We start from the raw sequence: 22,170 nt of genomic DNA on the forward strand, positions 1-22,170 counted from the left end.
GATGAATGATAACATAACAACTTCCATAATAAAAAAAAGGGCCACCCACAATGACATTACAAAATGTTTGTGACAAATGATAGCCCTCGGCAACTAGTGAGTACAGTCTTTTTCAAGCTGGCAATGTCTCTGTGATTACCTTATTGTGTTTGGGCACAGTCAGATTCCTTGGCTAATACACAATAGATTTCACTAAAATTATTTACCATACTATTATTTTTATCCAAGTAAATGGTTTGCAAAATACGCTAGATTTATTTTCTTACCACACAATCTCCTCTGGCGCAGACACTATACGGATCTTTGTAACTGCATCTGGTGCCATCATGTACCACCTGATTCATGAAAACCACATCTCCAGTTTCCTTGGATTGGCATATAAGCTCACACTTTTGGGCATCTGCAGTGGAAAACGAGATTGCAATGAATGAATTTTAAGCATTTGCAAATAAGCACAATTGGCGAAACGCTATCCAGCACATAATGAATTGGATATACAGTCTGTAGAAGTATGTGGCAAACTGGATTAAAAACAAAAAAACATGGAAATTGAGATCTGTAGAAAAAAAAGTTTTGCATGGCTGTCAAGGTTACTCACTAAACATCACATTTTCTCAGTATGGGCAATATCCAGTGAAAATGACCGAATTCTGACTACAATGGCAATTCTCATATTTCCTAAAGCCAAACACCACCAACATTTTGTCGGGCTGAGTGAATTTTCAGCAATCGCCCGGATGCAATTGGTGTCCGGATTAAAGTCGTGTTTTAACATCGAGGCATATCTACTAATGTTTAAAATTTGTTTTTATTATTTTTTACTTACATAAGCCTACCAATCAGATGTAATGAGAATTCAAAGTGTGGAAAAGGCCTTGAAGCCTCATTGTTTTTATTTTTTATTTTTCCATAAGGTTTTTTGCAATCAGGTTTTTTTTCTTTCTTTTTCCCCCCAAGAGTTGCGTCATGGAATTATGCTTTTAATTTGACCTTTTTGGGGGCTAAGGGCAATATTAGATTTCAATGGCAGGTCTAATTTATTTATTTCATTTTTTACAGGTATTTCTCACCTACTATAAAGGGGCTGGCTAGGAGATTGAGGACAATGGCAATTTATTTTGTGGCAGGTGAGTTGGACATTGGAATGTGAACTCTGTTGTTGAATTATTTAGTCCCCACCTACTGCCCATAGGTGGAGGATTGGAGGGGGGACAATAGACCCCCCCAGAATATTATATTTTGAGCCTCCACACAGCATTAAAGTGTGGATCTGTGGTGGGGACATTGTATCCCCCCAAATAATTACTCCCACACATGGGAGGAGGCTGTGACAATACTATGTCCCATGTCCTAAAAAATCAAGACCGTCCATTAGGCGGAACATTTAGATTTCCACACCCCATTTTCTTTTATTGAATAGCTCCTACCTGCTGGCCGTGGGTTATTCTGCCCTCCCCCTCCTGTTTTTTTTTGTTTTCTGTTTTTTTTTTTTTCAAAAACGGGGGCCTTTTTAGCGACTGGATAGCAATGGCTGTCTATTAGCTAATTGTAACATTTGGTATGAATACCATGCTTCAGGTGGAAGCATTAGGAGGTTTTAACCTGATTTTAACCTGATTGGAAGTAATATGGGAGTCTTATTGACCCCCATAGGCATTAGTTGATTTATTTCTTAACTAATATGGCTGCTGGCTAGCAAGGGCTGGCCAGCTACCACATGATTAACACTCGCAGCGCCAAGGGTTTTTAAGTATTTGCCTACTGGCTGCTAGTACTGACAGCGAGTAAATAGCTTACATTACTCAGTCTGGCTATGATCTGGACAAAAATCCAGGCCTATTCAGTGTAAATCGTGTGAACTATGTCCGGATTATGCAGTCCAAATGTCCCTTATGCAGCCGAATGGTTTTGCCCCACTTTGTACAGGCCATTTATACTTTAGTGAAAACCCATTATTGTATTGTACTATTCAGAGGCTATTTACTAACAGTCATCAAAGTGACCGTACTACGTAATCATTTATGGTCAAATGGGTGGAATATTAATTGTCAAGGACTGCAGAACATGTACTGCTCCTATAACGCCAGTTTGTTTCTGAGATAGAAAATTATAGAAGCAGCATAATATGTCATGATTTATGTAGCTAAAATAAAGCCAAAATAAATACGGTAAGCCATGTGTGAAAAACTAAGGTCACTTTATGATTTGATACCTTGAAGAACCACATTTAGCAGCAATAACTTGAAGTAATCATTTTCTGTCTGACTTTATCAGTCTCTGATATCGTTGTGGAGGAATTATACAACGTTGCTTCAGTTCATTGAAATTGCTGTCATTTGTTTATGCATGGTTCTCTTAAGGTCCCGCCACATCATTTCAATTGAATTGAGGCCTTCAGGCCTCACTCAACTCAGTGAAAGACTGCATTTTCCATCCTGCAGTGAAACACCTACCACTCTCAGGCCTCACTCAACTCAGTGAAAGACTGCATTTTCCATCCTGCAGTGAAACACCTACCACTCTCAGGCCTCACTCAACTCAGTGAAAGACTGCATTTTCCATCCTGCAGTGAAACACCTACCACTCTCAGGCCTCACTCAACTCAGGGAAAGACTGCATTTTCCATCCTGCAGTGAAACACCTACCACTCTCAGGCCTCACTCAACTCAGTGAAAGACTGCATTTTCCATCCTGCAGTGAAACACCTACCACTCTCAGGCCTCACTCAACTCAGTGAAAGACTGCATTTTCCATCCTGCAGTGAAACACCTACCACTCTCAGGCCTCACTCAACTCAGTGAAAGACTGCATTTTCCATCCTACAGTGAAACACCAACCACTCTCAGGTACTGACTGAAGCTGGAAGATACTGCACCTCCTGTATTCCTGGATTGCTAACATTCTCATGTATTACTATAGATTTGTAACCATTTTACATGTAGTTTACCTGTAGTTTGTAACATTCTGTGCATGCAGTATGTACTATAGTCATTTAATGTTTCTGACCAATATTTCATGTAGGCAGTTATTCATATTTTGGGTGATAGAATTTGATTGCTAAACTTTTCAATAGTATAGAACACATGGATGCTCTACCCCTCTCCCCCTCCCCCTCTTTTCTCCTCCCCAGTTGAAAATACATCCATATAACTGTTCAGTCCCGTTCTCTGTTCTTCAGGCCTCACTCAACTCAGTGAAAGACTGCATTTTTTCTCCCCACTTCAACATATTTCTCTGTATACTGTGCCATTGGAGTTTCCTCTTTTATGTTTTACATGTAACCTTGGATTAAGAAGAATCATCTTATCGAGAACACCCAAGACAATCAAGCTGAGTCATCCCCTTTTTTTAAAAAGACTTTAAATAGACTTTTTATCTTTATAAAGTATTTTTATATTTTATCTGCCATTGTATTTACTATTTGGGTATATTCCCTTTTTTATTAGGCGCATCCTTATCTCTCTGCATCCTTTCAATTTTACAAACCTAAGCTGTGCTGCCATGTTCTTTTAGAGAGAATAGACTTTCTGTTGGCAACCCTTCCAAACAAACCATATGTGTTCATTATTTTTCTATTTGTAACATGCTAATTGAGGCCAGCAGAGTCCGAGATGCTACTCTTGTGTGTTTTGCAATTTCTCTGATCATTGCACGGTCTGACTTTGGGTTGCATTTGCTGGGATATCCACTCCTGGAAAGATTGGCAAGTGTCTTGAATGTTTTTGAATAAGCTTTCTCACTGTAGAATGATGGACTTTAAATTGATTGGAAATTACCTTGTAACCCTTCCCAGTTTGACGGGGAGCAATTGCTTTTCTAAGATCATTGCTGATGTATTTCCTTCTTGGGATTGTGTTACCACACACCGTTATGCAGCAAACTGCTTAAACTTTGGCTTTTATAGATGTGGTCACACTTAATGATGATCAATTAATCAAGGGCATTTGATTAGCAGCACCTGTCTGCTATTTAGCCTCGTAATTTCTAAGGAAATAGTAAGGGTGTACTTAGTTTTTCACACGTCTTCTCTATTTTGGCTATATTTTTGTAAAATAAATAATGACACATGTTGTCGTTCATCTGAGGTTGTATTAACCCAATTTTAACATTAGCTAAGGAACAGATGATTGTTATCATTTCCTGCTATGCAAAACCATAGAATTCAAAGTGAGTGCACTTTATTTTTTTCCATGACTGTATATGCATGCGAGCAGCTTGTTGCCATTCACTCTCTTAACGTTTTCACAGTATATTAACAGACACACAGACAAAAGACTTCGATTACAAGTCCTAATTAAAGAACTTGAGATATGTAAGTGAAGAATATGTACAAAAGATGTGGGAAAGCAAACTAGGTGAACTTTGTGGAATTCAAATATTTTTTTGAAATGACTGTATATAATTGCTAATATAATATACATATACATATACATATATACAATGCGTGTTATGTAGGTGGGGTTGTCTGTGTAGCAAAAAAAAAAAAATCTCAGAAATCTGTTAGTTCTTTTGCAAAAAAAGTCCATTACACTATTTGAGCAGAAAACCATAACAGAAAGCCTGCGTGTCAAGAGTTGTTTAAAAACATGTAATTAGAAGGGACAGTGTATATTTTACATTTTTACAAGCCAGGTATCCCTATCCAGTCCTTTGAAACCTGCGTGATAGCATCATTGTGTCGTGCAGAATGAAGTCACAGCTGTAAACTAGTTCCAAACAATATTTATTTGCCTTGTTGAGTAATATTTTTTCTTCAAAGCACATTATAAAATAAAGAAAAACAAAAGTACACAGGAAGATACAATTCCAAATTTCATGGAATCCCAGCTGTGTTTATAATGCTTTTGGTTTATGATGCCCCAACTATACATAGCCAACAAATACATGTACTATGAGCTGAATTCCCACCGCTAAAAACACCCTTTTTGTATTTTATATGCTTAACCCCTTAAGGACACATGACGTGTGTGACACGTCATGATTCCCTTTTATTCCAGAAGTTTGGTCCTTAAGGGGTTAAAAGAACATTGGCTTAAATCATAAAACGAACTGTACATAAACAAAACTGGATCATTTATGAAGGATCCCATTCTCACATGGGATACTACGCAAAGGATAAGGTAGAGAAAGCTAAAAAAAAAAAAGTAAAAGGATATATCATTGCTAGTTAACGCATCAAATTCTTGTACTAGATTAATTAATGAGCAGAGTAAAAATAAAAAATTTTAAACAAAAAAATATTAGTTATGAAGATGTACATTTTGATTTCATTATAGTAAATTTTGTTGGCCGAAAAAGTATCTGCAACTTATTTCGTTGAACTTTGTTGTTAGTTATCAGAATGCATTTCCTAAAGCAGGGATAGGCAACCTTCAGCACTCTTGATGTTGTGGACTACACCCCCCTGTGTTGAAGGTTGCCTACCCCTGTTCTAATGCAACATTAATCTGCATTGTGGAAATGGCAGAAGCAGAACTACACAATATTCGACAAAGCATGGTCGAGGATACAGAATACAAAATGGTAGAGAATCCTAAAAAAAAAAAAAAAATACACAGTATCCCTGCTATGGTGACAATACAATACCGATTTATAATCATCACTGAGAATCATCGGTAGAAGAAGTAACTTTGCAACAAACAGATGTTTTATAACCCTTTAAAACATTCTTATCTGACCAAGCAACACTTGAATACAAACCTAGATCACTGTATCATTGATGAAAATGGCTCAAATAAGCAGATTGTGACTAAACACATCTTGATTTTTATGCTGCCTTGTACAAAATATATACCAGAGGTATCCTATTGTGATGATCTGGCCAACAGCAGGAGATCCAGGGAATTGAAGTAGCTTCATAAATTGGGTTTCCATGGCAAAACGCCATGGATTGGCTGGAGTGATATAAATTTTGTCAAAACTGGACTCTGGGAAAGTGGAAACATGTTCTTGGAATTGTGAATCATGATTCACCACCTAATACTCTGAGAGATGAATCAGGTTTGGACGGATGCCAGGAAAATGCTACCGCCTTGACTGAACAGTCCAAACCGTAAAGTGTGGCGAAAGGGGAATATTTGCATGGGGCTGTTTTAATTGATCCAAGTTGACACAACCTCCAGAGAAGTCACATTCTAGATTCTGTGCTTCCAACTTTGTGGCAAAAGATTGAAGAAGTCCTTTTCAAGTCTTAGCATGTAACATCAAACATAATTTCTTGTTGAGATTGTTGTGATCATAAAACCTGATGCATCATCTCAACCCTATCAAAAACATTTTTGGGTCAAGTAGCCAGGTCTAATCATCAACATTAGTGTCCAACCTTACTAAGGCTTGTGATAAATGGACGCTATTTCCTGCAGTAAAGTTTAAAGTATACAGAAGCTTAAAAGGATCACAAAGGAACCAACACCACACTGCTGCTAAATATTCCAGAAAATCAAATACTGGTAAAGCGGAAAATAAATGGATGTGTCCCATTTACTTCAAGCCCGTCTTTGGGCCAATTATTCATGTGTGTGAATACTTAATCACACACAAGTTGGAATACCCAACACACATAATTTGAACTAACACTATTCTACACCTAAAAAAGATGAAATAACAAAAGGATATTCAAGTAACAGGCTGAGGTCAAAGACTAACAGAGATATATGAAATCTAGAAGCCAAGCAAGGTATACCAGAAGTCATGAATATCAGAAATTAGCCAAATCTGTCACCAGAAACAATTAGACCAAACCGGAACATGCTATTGGGATCACAAGGAAGCCACGGTAGAGCAATGTGCTCTAGAGCATTAGTGTTTACATAGAACACCACAAGTGAATTGCTTTCCTGTGTGCCTAGAATGTATGTATGCGTAGTCACCAGAAAGACACATGGTTGGCCATATAATAAATATGGCGCAGAGATTACCGCAAATAAAAAGATGTGGTATTGCAGTGCCTGGTGTCAAAAACCAAGATAGAATAACACACACACGGAGACGTTCTGCACACTGCCAAAGGAATTCTTGGAGAACAGAATCCAACAAAGCTTATTCATGAGCCTGTCAGTACGGACCTGTGACAACTCTGTGACAAGTTTTAATATTTTGTAGCTAATAAATATTTTGAAGGTTTTATTTTGTTTCCACACTCGTCTTTTCTCCTTAAATGTACAAAAGGATTATCTTTTTATGTATTTAAATATCTTGGACAACAAGCTAAAGTTCAGTTTAAGTATCTTCCCTAGTTTTTTCATTTAATACAAAAAATAAAAATGTCATACGATTATTTGACACCAGGTAAAAGTCAATATGTTCTCTATGTATTTTGCAATACAATAAGCCTACTGTATTTGTGTTTTTTTTTGCTTTTTAAAAAAAAATCTTTTTGGTTTGAAGTCTCAGTGGTATTCTAGATACTTCTTCCTGTTTTGAACGGTACACAGATTATTTTTCACAATACCATCCTTTGTGGGTTTTTTTTTTTTCGAGTGGGTAACAAAACCTGCACAAAGCCCTTGGAGTACAAGTCTGATGAAAATGTAATTAACCTTGGTTTAACCCTTTAAAAGGGGAGCCTTGAGTTATCTGCAATTTACACCATTGAATAAAATCACCTAACTTGCATTAATCTTTTTTTCCCCCCGATTTTCATTTTTCTTTTTTGCTCCATTATCATTTATATTTCTAATGAAGATTTAGCAAATTACATAATAATCAAGTTCAAACAAGGCAAAGCCAGGGCAAACTATGCAAATGAAAAGGGGAAATAGAGCGAGCATACTGGGAGAAGAGGAGAAATTAAACAATGTTTTTATGCTGACTGCCAGGTACAAAGGACAGAGCTTATAACAAACAGCATAGAGAGGGATGCTAGTGGTGACTGTTGTGTCCCCCTGCGTGTACAAGCTTATGACATTCATTGTTGAGTTATTACTTTGATTGTCTCCAAATATCACTGAAACTGTGGAACACAGATTTCAGTCAACCTTTTTTAATCAGCCTCAAACACATACCTGCATCACAAGCTGACTCCTCAGTAACAAATGAAATGGTTTTCAACTCTCACACACACAGAGTATGCGCATCCTGCTGTTCTTAAAGATGTAGTCACATCAACATTGAGGACAACTTATTTACTACAATATCTTCAAAACGTGCTATACATCATAGAATTGCATTATATAGCATAATACAAAAGAATGTTCCTTCTTAATAGTTGCAATCCTTTTATTGTAGGACGAGTAAAGACAACATTTTGGCGACTATCTTGGAGCCAATACATTGTCTTTACCCATATATCTGTTACAATGAATGGATGGCGACTATGAAGAACGATAAAGAAGTTTGAATTATAATATAAAAAATCCAGGTAAGTGATAGATCTCATATGAAGCCCACATGTTACATTATACTTTCATCACACTTTGCAAGCAATATTCTGCTCATTTATGATTGGGAGCTCTAAACAGCCCTGAACCTGTTAATTTAGTGGGAAATTCTGTTTTGGAGTACAACTATATAAAGTCACCCCAGGAAGAAAATATATTCAATGTGTATGGTGTCATACCAATATTTCTTTATTTAGCAGGTATAAACCATTCGATAATCCAAATGGCATATTCACTGAACTGAACTAAATTGTAGCAAACTGAAATCCAAACGGTAAAATTAATGCTAAAATAACTGATCTAAAATTCTCATGCAACTATAGTTGACTATTTTAGATTCGATATTGTTCAATACAATTCAAGCTTTTGTGAATAAATCCGTAAGTCTTTCTCATTATAAAATATTTGAAGAAATGTAACAATCCACATTGTTGTTTTGGTGCTTGCAGTTCCCAATATGCACAACAACATGCACCCTCTTTGCAATGAATGATTATTTTAAAGTCGTAGCAAACTCACCGTCATGGTGTTCGTAGGGAAGCCAGATGTGCTTGCTATTCTCGTGGGTATAGTATGAGTTTCTTTGTGTACACTGCTGAGCGCGGAAGTCTTCAAATGGTCCTCTGCATTCTTCATTGTTGCACATCTGATATTCATAGGTGGCGCCTGGGCACTCGCGCCCTCCATAAGCTGGTCTATAGATATGCAAGAAACTAGTTTAGAGTGTTCTACACTGATGGCATAACTACTGTCTGCTCTTTTTTTTTTTTTTTTTTTTTTATTCTTCACCAAAAAGGTCAGTATGAATGCACCAAGGAAAGTCATGACAAAAATGCATTAATTTATACAAGAAAGCATAATACAAAAGGGGTTCTTGGCAAATATGAAACAGCAATGGTTACATGTATCACATCAGTATCATGACGAGAAATAGAACAAAACTCAATATAGTATAGCAATGGAATAAAGTAATAAACATAAACAGTCCATACCCAAACCTTGTGGTAGGAGTGCCACTCCCACCTTTGTCAACTCGATATTATTGTAATTTGCAAGTTGGGTGTGGGTATCGTTATCGAGTTAAGGACCGATGGGGTAGGGTCCCATTGGTATGCTCTTAGTGCTAGAAATGTTACCACGGAATTTAGCTGACTGAAGGTGGCACCTCCACCACCCCCACTCCCCCCCCCCCCCCCCCCCCCGAGGGCAGAGATGCTCCCCTGAGAGTCCAAAGGGTAATTTTTTCTTTTTTGAGACTGGTAATCTAGTGCTTGATAATTTGTGGGAGACTGTCAGCTCTTTTGAGATCAATTTCCGAACATCCACGAATCATGCTAGCAATAGTGTGCTAAACTCAGATCTAAGTACTAGATTCTTAATAAATAAAATACATAAAAACACATATGTGCACAAGTAAAAAAAGAAAATATGATGTCAGCTGGTGTCTAGAGGGGGCTGACTACATGCAGACTAGTTTTTTTTTTTTATTATTATTATTATTATTATTGCCATTTATATAGCGCCAACAGATTCTGTAGCGCTTTACAATATAACTAATCAAACTCTCACATTGAAGAAGTGGTTCAACCTAGTCAATGGGGCATTTGCCAAGTAGAACCAATGTGAGAGCAATTCAACTCATGGAGTGGGTAATTGATAACTCGGAGAATGGTGAAAAAGAGTGTGTGGATAAAGGATTGAACTGAGGGTTATAGATGGGGGAGAGAAGGTCAATACAAAGTAAGTGATACAGAGTTAGAGAAGGTCAAAGGGGTTGGCAGAGACACAAAATGAGTCCAACAGACAGAAGATGTTTGAAAGATAAGGGGAAGCAGAGAGACAGTGTGAATGCTGTGGCATACTTGAGAAAGGATAGCGGTCACAGTGTATGTACAAAGAGTGAAGGAGAAACACAAAGGTGGACTGAAGGGCATGGTGGAGAGGCAGTGGCAAAGAGGGAGCGTTAGTGAGGATAACAATGAGAGAGATAATAGATACAAAGTTATTAATAGAACATTACTCCCCCTACACTGGATAGAAAAATGTCTGTACCTCTACATTACAAAGCTTGAGACAAACTGCTCTGAGCTATATTAACAATTGCCTTTAAGAAATCCAAATTTCTGAAAATGTATTGTTTTGCTAAACGCTTATGCCAAGACTGTGTTTATGCAATACTAAAATACGAAACAAATAATAATATACGAGAAAGAAAAAACGCTTACAGATGCAGCCATGTAGAGAGGAAAGAACTACTCTAAGTGAAATAGGTATACATTTCTGGAGGTCATGATTTGAAGAATTTCACATAATTGTTGGGCATACAGAGAAGAGATCTGGATATCCTAATCTCTGTAAATGTATACATGCTCACTGTAGCTGTCTTGCATTTAATTGGACTATGCCCAAATGTTTTTTTTTTCCCTTAATGTACTGATCTTTAATGGGGATTGAAAGGGAAATGCACAATCAGGGTTTTTCACTAAAGTGAGAACGGTCAGGAATTCAATGTGATTACTAAACTTAAGACCAAAATAGCTGTACTGGAAACATTCTGCAAGTCAGCTATATTTTCAGTTCAATTACTGTGGTCTTAAATTCGAAATTCACATTAAATTCACATTAATAACCCTGTAATAACAACACATCTTACAGTTTAACAGTGCATTTCGTACAGAGCTGTTGTAAAAATGTAAAAAAAAAAAGATAATGTTCACCAAACCTCGTCATTATTATAGGTAAACAAAAGCCTCAGCACACAGCTGTTTGGTAGTTTATTCAGCCATCAAACATGGAAAGGAGGGGGGCGTGGCTAACCGCCGGACAAGATGGATGCTTAATCCTTGAGCTCCGGCAACAGGGCTAACAATCCAGCGCCATCCTAGCATACAGAAAGAGAAAAACACTTAAAAAGACAAGATGTCACAAACCAAAACAAAGAGGGCGCAAACAAAAGCGGAAAAATTAAATTTCTTCGGCCAAAAACCTAGCCAGCTCGAGAATGACTGTCAGACGGCCAGCCAAGATGGCGGAGGAGAAGCAGAAAGAGGCGATCTCTCGCCGACAACTTCGAGCAAAGAAGTTCTGCTCACCCCAGACCACCTCACAAGAGCAATGGACGACCTCTCGAACAAACTCCTCACTGCCTGGCAACATTCCATGGATTCCCTCCGAAAGGACGTCCAGGACCTAGGCCGCAGAACAGCACACGCGGAGTCTAAAATGGAGGACATTGCGACGGCCCACAATGATTTAGCCGACCATGTCGAAACTACGACAGAAAAAATTATGTTCCTTGAACAAAAACTGGCAGACTTAGAAGACAGATCGAGAAGGAATAACCTCCGGCTAAGGGGGGTGCCAGAATCCGTCACACAAGCGGAGTTACCAGCTTATGTCAGAGGGCTGCTTCGAGCATATGGCCCTGAGATTCCACCTGACATGCTCTTGATAGACCGAGCACACCGGATCCCGCGCCCACGCCATCTACCAGAAACCACGCCAAGAGATGTACTCATCCGTATCCACTATTTCCATATTAAGGAACACATAATCAGCGAAAGTAGAAATAAAGACAAACCGCATGGCGACTTCCCCACTGTGCAGATATTCGCTGACCTCTCAGCAACCACGCTCCGAAGAAGAAAGGAATTTGCTCCAATTACCGAAGCACTCCGCACGAATGGCATAAGATACAGATGGGGATTCCCCACTAAATTACTGGCGTATAAAGATGGCAACTTTAAAGCGATCTTGACGCCAGAAGACGGGCGCAAGAAACTAACAGCCTGGGGCATCACCGTATCAGACAACACTGAAACAAACAACGCACATGTAAGAAAACTTCGCCTGGAGTGGATGAAATCACCCTCCAAACGTTAAATCGGACGCTGATCCTGAGAGGAAACCCGCAACTACTCTGAGCCTGGTGGCTCGAAGCACCAACAAAGAATACCTGCACCTCCAAACCCTCATAGACTCCCTCACTAGAGACACTTTCCCCTAATGTACTGCCGGCAGGCCTGATGCACACTGGAGTTGGTGAGTCGAGTCCTGGGCGTCTCGGCCTGCCTGCCCTCCACACTAGAGGAGGTCGGGCGGGAGGACGCGCTCCGGGGCTTGGTGAAACAACAGATGGGAGACGGGTAAGGGCTTATTAGCGTGTACAATTCAAATTATCATGCTCTTATGGAGCGGACAGCCATTATCTCAGGTTAACAGGCCTGCTGTCGCAAAGCCCACTATAAGCCACATAATTTGGCCGGTACCTCTAGGTTAAGTGACTCCGGTCCTCCCACCTTCCTGCCTGATGTGCCATATAGAACAATCTAATGTACACTAAATGAGTATCGATCACAAGCCCGTGTGTTATATGATATTTGGGCTCTTTTGTCCGTTTGGAAACAGGGATGTAATGCTTGGGGACAGGTGAACCACTCCTATTATGGGACTAAGAGATTTGGGACGACCAAAGAAAGGGAGGGACTCGAGGAGCGGGAGCCTTGGCCTACTCTCTTCCGCTCCCTGCGGACTGGAGTAGCGCCGATGTGACCGATGTGACCGCACTTAGACCGACCGTAATTCTAGAGTGTGGGTCATCAATGCCCACCCTGTCCGCTGCTCTGCAATATAGCATGGCACATTATACATTAACTATGTACAGCCCTAGCGAGTGCACATATGCATAACAGTTTGTCTGGGCTTCCCTGTTCTGATGTGGAGATGGGGAGCGAAACTTTAATGAGGGCATACTGCGTCTGATGTAGACTCAAGATACTTTGAGACGGAGAGGAGGAGAAAAGGAGATGGGAGCGCGGTAGCCTTGGCCTACCCTCTTCCGCTTGAGGCGGACTGGGGTGAGGCCGACGCGTCCGTGCTCGGGCTGGACGCACACCTCTAGGCTGAAAGCCTTCCAACGCTCACCAGCCTCACAATTATGCAAACACAGGGTTTGATTGACTATTGTACACTAGAGATATGTTAAGCACGCAAGAACAACGGTCTGCTGACTTGCCTGCACTCTGCGGTTCCGCTCCGGAGCAGAGGGCTTAGTTTTGAAACAGATATGTGCATATGTTGGTAACTGTACTTGGTTTACACAGGGGATAAGAGGGGGGACTAGGAAATGGGGCCTTGGACTACCCTCTTCCGCCGAGAGTGGACTGGGGTAGTGCCGACGCGACCACACACTAGCCAGCTGCGGGGGGGAGGAGGAGGTTTATTTGAGTAAGCACAGGAATTTGATATAGCGGTATAACTCTCAAGTCGACCGATTGTAAGCACAAGACATAAGTTCACGAGATAATCCAATATTAACATTACTTGTTATATGTAGTTATGTTTTTATGTAAAACCTTTCTGTTCAAAGCCGTATTGACGGGAAACATAGCCCGATAGCCACATGCACTGGAACTGATCGTTCCTAACCCCATGGTGCAACATCCACGCACCACATCTCCCTTTGGGGAACCTTGTATATATCACCTCCCTACGTTCACTCCCTACCCCGACCCAAATTCCCCTCACAAAGTTCTAAACCCCCTTGCTAAAATGCCACTCGTCACTAAAAGCCGTATACATGCACCTACTGATAAAGCCGAGACCCCTAACAGCATGATACTTTATTTTAAAAATTCATAAAACTGCGATCCCTTAATGTTCGCGGATTAAATACGCCGCACAAGAGGCGAGTCCTACTGGACTCAGCAAAAAGAGATAAGATAGATATCCTATGCATCCAAGAGACGCATTTTGTGCGGGACCGCACGCCAGAATTTGCACTCAGGGACTACCCAACGCAATTCCACTCATCCCATTCATCTAAAACCAGAGGAGTGTCCATACTTATACATCACTCTCTTACATTCGAACTCTTACAAACTAAAATAGACAAGCGGGGACGATACATCATCCTACACTGCATCATTAACAATACAACATACACACTTGTTACAATTTATGGTACGAACTCGAACCAACGTAACTTCCTACACCATGTGCTCTCCAAGATACCATCACCACAATTGCCCTACTTGATTATGTGTGGAGATCTAAACCATATATTACATCCTCAACTAGACACGACGGTATCTCCACAAACACGTAGACACACATCTCTCACATCCGCATGCAAAGCGCTCACAAAATTACTCATGGAATATGATATATATGACGCTTGGAGAACTGCGCACCCAAATGACCGTGAATATACCTACTTTTCCCCCATGCACAAGACGTATTCGAGAATAGACCATGCACTTGTGGCCCGAACACTCCTACCCTCCATCAGGCAATGCTCCATAGGAGATATCATCTGGACGGACCATGCCCCTATAGATATAACATTAATGGACACCTTCTTACACAGAGGAAAAACCCCATGGCGCCTCCCTGACTACTTACTAAATAACCAAGACTTTAAAACGACGTTACAGACAGAACTCCTTGCATACTTCAATACGAATGACACTCCGGACATTTCACCTATGACAGTATGGCAAGCACATAAAGCGGTCCTCAGAGGCCTGGCTATAAGTAAAGCAGCGTACATCAAACGGTCAGCACGTCACGAATATAATGCACTCCTGAAAACATTAAGAGACCAAACAAATGAACAATTGCTTAACCCAACGGAGACTGGACAAGATTCCATAACACATACTACCAAGAAACTCAACGACTATTTACTAGCCAAAACAACATCCACACTACAGAGACTACGCACCCATACATATTGTCAGGGTAATAAAGCGAGCAAAGCCTTAGCTTCTCTCTTGAGGCACAAACAAAGCCAATCTAAAATCCCATACCTTAACCTACCAGAGGGCACAAAAGTCTTCGACCCGCAAGACATTAATAACACTATGGCGATGTATTATACGTCGCTGTACAACCTTAAAAATGACTCCACTACGCATCAGCCGACGGTTCAGGAAATTCAATCATTCCTGAAACAATCCACTCTTCCCACGCTGAACACGAATCAGCAAAACGACTTACAGGCCGAGATTACACTAACGGAACTTACAGAAGCCATCAGGGCTCTCCCACCGGGGAAATCACCAGGCCCTGACGGGTTTACAAATACTTATTATAAAACATACTCCGACATTCTAGGCCCGTACCTACTCAAGACGTTAAATCAAATCATAGACACAAGTACTATGCCACCAGATATGCTTCTTGCCCATATTGCAACCATACCAAAACCAGGCAAGCCCCCAACTATACCACAGAACATGAGACCCATATCCCTGTTAAACACAGACACGAAAATTCTGGCTAAGATATATGCAAACCGAGTATCACAAATGCTCCCTGTTCTAATACATGAGGATCAAGTGGGGTTTGTCCGAGGCAGGCAAGGAGCGGACGGCACGAGAAAATTACTTAATCTCTTGCACGTCGCGAAAAAGGGGAGGAAGGGGGGCGGAGCTTGACCGCGATCGCGAACGGCCGCCATTTCACGGAGCTCCGTGTGTCCCAGCCGCAAAAAACCCGACAAAAGGGGACAGATCATCTCTCCCTACCTGCTACAGGCTGTCACCAAACAGGGCAGACGACCGGGAGAGGACCTATGCCGTTTTTTCAGCCGGCGAGGGTCAGGAGACAGAAACGAAGCCTTGAGGCCTACAAGCCCACTCTGAACCCGACCTGGTCGGATCTGCTGGACTGCTGGCGGCCTCCAGGGGCACCGGAGGCTGACTTCTTCCAAGACACCCCTCAATCACACCCAGCACAGATGGGTAAGCGGACCCAGAAGCCCCCCATGGAGCCACAATCAGGTTCCAGGGATATAGGGGCCCTGTTACAGAGAAACCAGGCAGCAAAAATGGCGGATCACAGATCACCTCAAACTCCAACAGAGTCTGCACAACCAGACCCCCAGCCAGAACAGGTACCTAGTACTGTAGAGAGCGCAGAGGGGTCGGCACCAGTCACTCAGCGGGACTTCCGTAATCTGGTCCATGAGCTTAAGACGCTTCTGGCGACAGACGTGGCAAGTATCAAAGCAGACATTCAGGCAGTGGACACCAGGGTGAAGGCCTCAGAAGAGGACATAGCATCACATAGACAGGGGCTCTCAGACCTCCAAGCTACAGTTCTAACCATGCAAACACACCAACAGGCCCTCTCACTCCATTACACCGCTCTTGATGACAGGTCACGGCGCAACCACCTGAAAATCAGAGGGATCCCGGACACAATCATGCCGGACGAACTGCCCCACTATGTGAGGCGCCTAGTGTCCGCCATACTGCCCCAGGCCCAAGCCAAGAAATTTTTAATAGACGGGATATACCGCCTACCGGCTGCTGGCGGACCCACCTCTACAGTGGCGAGAGACGTGATAGTCCGATGCTCCACTTCACATGACAAAGGAATCCTGATGACAGCGATGCAGGGCAAGACGCCACTACCCTTCGAGGGGCACAATCTCTCATTCTACCAGGACCTCACCAGGTCCACATTGCAATGGCGACGATCCCTGCAACCGGTTACAAGCCACCTAAGAGCAACCGGAGTGGAATACCACTGGAGATCCCCTAGGTTCCTAGTGGTCAACCATAAAGGGACTGTGCATAAACTCTCATCGCTGGCTGAGGCATCTACTTTTTACAAAGCCCTGGGAATCCAGAACCCGCAGACTCAACCTGAGCGACACCTCAGAGCTAGAGCAGAAGTGCCCTCAACGACACCCGACCCGGCAACTTGAACTCTCAAGGGAACATACCTACCCCATAAGGCACAAGCACCGAAAGTTCACCCCAGTTAACCCCAGTTATTCCTTTTGCATAGCAGACATGGCGACATAACACACACCAGACGGACACAGTTACGTGACAACATAACACAATGCAGTGCTTAAATGGTGCAGACACCACTCATAAACCGCAGACCGAACGCAACACCCCCCCCCCCCCGACACCCCCTTGGTTAGGGGCACATGTAGAAGACAGCCCGCCATCACCACCCCAAATGGGGTACATACCTTCATACACACGCTAGCGACTGATCTCCCTAAGCTAACTATACCCACTTGACAGAATACCAATGCACTCGGACTGGCTACGGGGACGCGTACGACAACCCAGTCCCACACATATGCCTGTAATGTATGATTACGTACTCCCCAACCTTTTTCTCTTCTGTATCCCAGAATGCATTGATATGAAAAAATTTCAATAAAAAGAGATTGACAAAAAAAAAAAAAGGGGAGGAAGCCCAGTGCATTTCTGTCACTGGATGCTGAAAAAGCATTCGACAGACTGCACTGGGGTTTCCTAGTTGCTGTCCTTGAGAAATTTCACTTCCCTCCGAGGTTCATATCTCTAATAGCAGCATTATACTCTGCTCCGTGCGCCAAAGTAGCAAACAGCGGGTTCCAGTCTATGCAATTCCCAATAACAAATGGAACTAGACAAGGCTGCCCTCTATCCCCTCTCCTTTATGTTTTGGCCCTCGAGCCTTTAGCGCAACTAATAAGGAACGACCCACACATACAAGGAATTAAAGTTGGGAAAACCGAACACAAGATCACAATGTTCGCAGACGACATTATGCTAACGTTCACAAATCCACACGAGTCACTACTACATGTCACATCACACCTAACAAAATATAGCGCCTGCTCATATTATAAATTGAACATAACCAAAACAAAAGTAATGCACCTATATTTGCCACCTAAAACGCTAGGCACCTTAAAAAACACATATGCCTACCAATGGGACAATAATAGCCTCACGTTTCTGGGCATAGACTTCCCAACCGATCCCAAACTCCTATTCCAAGCCAATTATGTAGCGATAGCCAAAGACATAGCACAAAGATTATCTACCTGGAAGGGGAAATATGTGTCATGGTTAGGCCGCATAGCAGCAATAAAAATGATCCTTCTCCCCAAATTACAATATTTATTCCGTACCCTGCCCATCGCACTTTCACCCCCTTATTTGAAAGCTCTACAAAAAACTTTCAGCGACTATATCTGGAACTATAAACGACCCAGGGTAGCTGCTGAAATTCTCCATAGGCCGTTTAGGGAGGGTGGGCTAGGAGTACCCAACATAACTAAATACTAGAAAGAGAGAGGGCGTATACCGCGCTTATAGTATTACAAATAAAATATACAAAGATACATACATATGTTCTTGAGTATTACAATTAGTCGTGACCTCAAAGGGAAATACAAATAGAAAAACAATAATAGCGCAATACAGCAAATATATTTATAGAGATAAATGATAAGAAACTAAGTACAGTCCACTCACATGAAGTAGAGCTATAACAGAGCTCTACTGTGAAAGCGCTTGGACGGTACAATCCCCGTCTTGGGATTCGTGGTGGTTGCCGCAGTTGTATTCAAAGGTGCCAAATATGGAGTTGGTATAAAAAGAAAAAAATAGCAGCAATATGGTGAAGTAAGTCCAAGTGGTAGAGTAAAATAGTAAAAAGTAATGTACTTACACTTTCTAGAGCATGAAACCTGCTCTAGTGTGAACAGCTTGGGTGGTATGATCCCCACCAAGGATATACAGGATACCAGGAAATGAAGATAATAAAAAAGTAACTTAAAAGTATACTTTAATAGAACAGACTAGACAATGAATATAAAATATAGATATAAAATATAATATATAAAATAAAGTCCCACTTAACGCGTTTCGCCTGATAGGCTTCTTCAGAAGTGTGGTGTAGAGTTCAAACAGTCCGTTTATATATCTTCTTTGATGATTAGATGAATTCCTGGTGAGATGACTTCCGGGTTTCGGCTTTGTGATGGTGCGCATGCGTCAGACCGGAAATGGCGCGACATCCGTGTCGCACCGGAAGTGATGCGTTGTTGTGATGCAGGCCGGAAATGGCCGCGATTTGTCCATAAGGGAAGGGGGAGGGTGCTGACGTGACACTCGTGGAGCGCACGCACAACCAGGAAGTGGTGTGCGTCGCGTTCCAGACGTCACTCCTAAGTCCAATCTTAAAGGGAGTATCGGTTGTAATGACCGGGTAATGGCGTAGCGGCCATATTGGATAAGGGCAATAGTCCATAAATATATGAAAGACATAAATAATACATGATAAATATCACAAGCAATGATTAAAGGTAAAGTTAATATTCTGTTAGTGTATAATCATAATAAAAAACAGAATAAAAGGGCAGTTTTACTAAATAGCTAAAAAACCTTAAGGTGAATAAAGTGACAGTAGCTTTGCAAGCATAATTAGCAGAGTGTAGATATTGCAAATAGGTGCACCTAATTGGTGGAGTATACTTTGAGAGAGGGTGGACAATTAATAATTAAAACACATGGCTTAAAAATTGGAATATGAATAAAAATATAAAATCTATTGGGTACTTTATAAAAATCTAATATGAAAAAGAGGGAAGATAAAAATTGAACCATACGGAATCTATAAAATATAGAGTGACTAACTAAACTTTTAAAAAATATTATAAAAAATTAAAAAGGTCGAAATCCACATTTAACCCCTTGGGGTGTAGGGTATCTAGTTGATATACCCATTGCATTTCTGTTTGTCCAATCTTTCTTATAATATCTCCTCCTCTCCAGTGGTTTTTCACTATTTTAATACCAATAAAAGTAAGGTGCTTAGGATCATTGTTGTGCATGCAGAAGTGTGCTGGTATTGAATGGTTTTGTACACCTTTTTCTATATTTCTGCAATGTTCTGCAATTCTGGTTTTCAGTGGTCTGATCGTTCTGCCCACATATTGAAGGCCACATGAACATTCTAATAGATAAATCACGTTTTTACTGTTGCATGAAATGACATCTTTAATATTATATATTTTATTTGTATTATTTGATTTAAACTCAGTAATGGTTCTTTTAGTAGTTTTTGTTTTCTTACATGCCATGCAGCAATTACATTTATAAAAACCCTTTTTGTCCATAAAATTGTTTATCTTATTGGGACTCTTTTTTGTAAAATTTTTTGTCAAATGCATTTTAAGGTTAGGAGCTCCTCTGAATATTATTTTTGGTTTATCAGGGATTAATTTACCTAGAATTTCGTCTTCCTTCAATAGGTGCCAGTGTTTCATTAAAATTTTCTTTAATTGTCTGTTTTTGTTATTGTAATCTAGTACGATTGGTAGGGTAAAATCACAATTGTTCTGATTGGCTGGAGTTTTAACCTTATGTATAAGTTGGTTCCTATTGGTTGTGGTAATTTGGTTAATAGTTGCATCAATGTGGTTACCATTATAGCCTTTTTGTATAAAACTTTTTTTCAATGTATTTGCTTGCTCTAAAAACACAGAATTATCTGAACAATTTCTTTTTAGGCGCATCATTTGGCTTTTGGGTATGTTGTCCAGCCATATTTTATTGTGACAACTTTCAGTGCTTATATAGTTATTAACATTTACATCTTTAAAATGTGTCTTTGTTTGTATTTGATTGTCTTTAATGTATATATTTAGATCTAAATAGGTCACTGCAGTACTACTAAAATCAGCTGTTAAAACTATTCCTTCTTCATTTATGTTTAAAAAAGAGATAAAATCCTTGGCCGAACTCATAGAGCCTTTCCAGATGAAAAAGAGGTCATCTATATAACGAGAGTAGGATACCAGGCTTTCCACCCAGTCATGCCCCCTCCACACGGCTCGGTCCTCCCACTCCGCCATATAGAGGTTGGCATAACTGGGTGCAAACCTGGTACCCATAGCTGTGCCGGTTTTCTGTAGGAAGAAGCTATCTTTGAACCAGAAATAGTTATATTTTAAAATTAGATCTATGCCTTCAATAATAAAATCAGTGTGTTCTTGAGGCATAGAGTCATCTCGTTCCAAAACAGATCTAATTGCTTGGCATCCCTTATTATGCTGAATGATCGTGTATAGTGACTGGACATCACACGTAATGAGTATATAATCATTGTTCCAGGTAATGGTTTCCAATTTTTTCAAAAGATCTATTGTGTCTTTTAAGTAAGATTTTGTTTTTTTAACGTACGGCTGCAGCATTATGTCAATATACTCAGATAGGTTAGAGAGAAGGGATCCTATTCCTGACACAATAGGGCGTCCAGGTGGGTTATTTAAACATTTATGAATCTTTGGTAAAAAGTATATCACTGGGGTTTTGGGGAATAGTATTTTTATATAGTTATACTCCTTCTCGTTTAAAATTCCAATTTCCTTACCTCTATTTAAATAGTCAAAAAATTTCAATTTGATATCTCCTATTGGATCACTGTCCAATTTAATGTAAGTGTTAGAGTCGTTGAGCTGTCTATAAGCTTCTGTTTCGTATTTATCTTTAGATAAGATGACGAGACCTCCGCCTTTATCAGCTGGCTTGATTACTATTGAGGTATCGTCATATAGTTCTTTTAGTATTTTTATTTCTTTTCTGCTCATATTTGGTCTATCTTTTATTTTTTTAGTGTCTAGGATTTTTAAGTCCTTGACTACTTTCTTTTCGAATATATCTAAAGCACTCGATTTGAAATGTGCCGGGTAGAAGGTGGATTTGTTTTTTAGTTCACTATCTTTATAAACTTTTGGATTTGTATTCGCTGTATTAGCTGATAGATTGGTTTTGCTTTTATCAACGAAAAAGCGTTTTAAGGTCGCATTCCTAACGAATTTATTTACATCAATGTAGGCTAGGAAGGAGTTGTATGACTTTGTGGGGGCAAACTTTAAGCCTCGTTTTAAAATGTTTGTTTCTGTTGTGTTAAGAATTTTATCAGATAGATTAAATATGCCAGTAGGTGTCTTCTGTGTTTTTTGAACTAGAAGCTCTCTAGTCTTCCT

At 40.5% G+C, this 22,170-nt stretch overlaps 1 protein-coding gene across 2 annotated transcripts in view; it reads right to left on the minus strand.

The window, feature by feature from the left end:
• Positions 1-22,170, minus strand: part of ADAMTS14 (ADAM metallopeptidase with thrombospondin type 1 motif 14) — a 223,474-nt gene that overhangs the window by 63,328 nt on the left and 137,976 nt on the right. For both annotated transcript variants that reach the window (XM_063434909.1, XM_063434908.1), the window contains exons 12-13: positions 8,898-9,073; positions 267-400 (exon numbers count right to left, since the gene is read on the minus strand). In XM_063434909.1, coding sequence (XP_063290979.1) covers positions 267-400; positions 8,898-9,073 — 310 coding nt within the window. The remainder of the gene's footprint in view (positions 1-266; positions 401-8,897; positions 9,074-22,170) is intronic.

This window comes from Pelobates fuscus, chromosome 10 (assembly GCF_036172605.1).
Source record: "Pelobates fuscus isolate aPelFus1 chromosome 10, aPelFus1.pri, whole genome shotgun sequence".
Classification (NCBI taxonomy): Eukaryota; Metazoa; Chordata; class Amphibia; order Anura; family Pelobatidae; genus Pelobates; species Pelobates fuscus.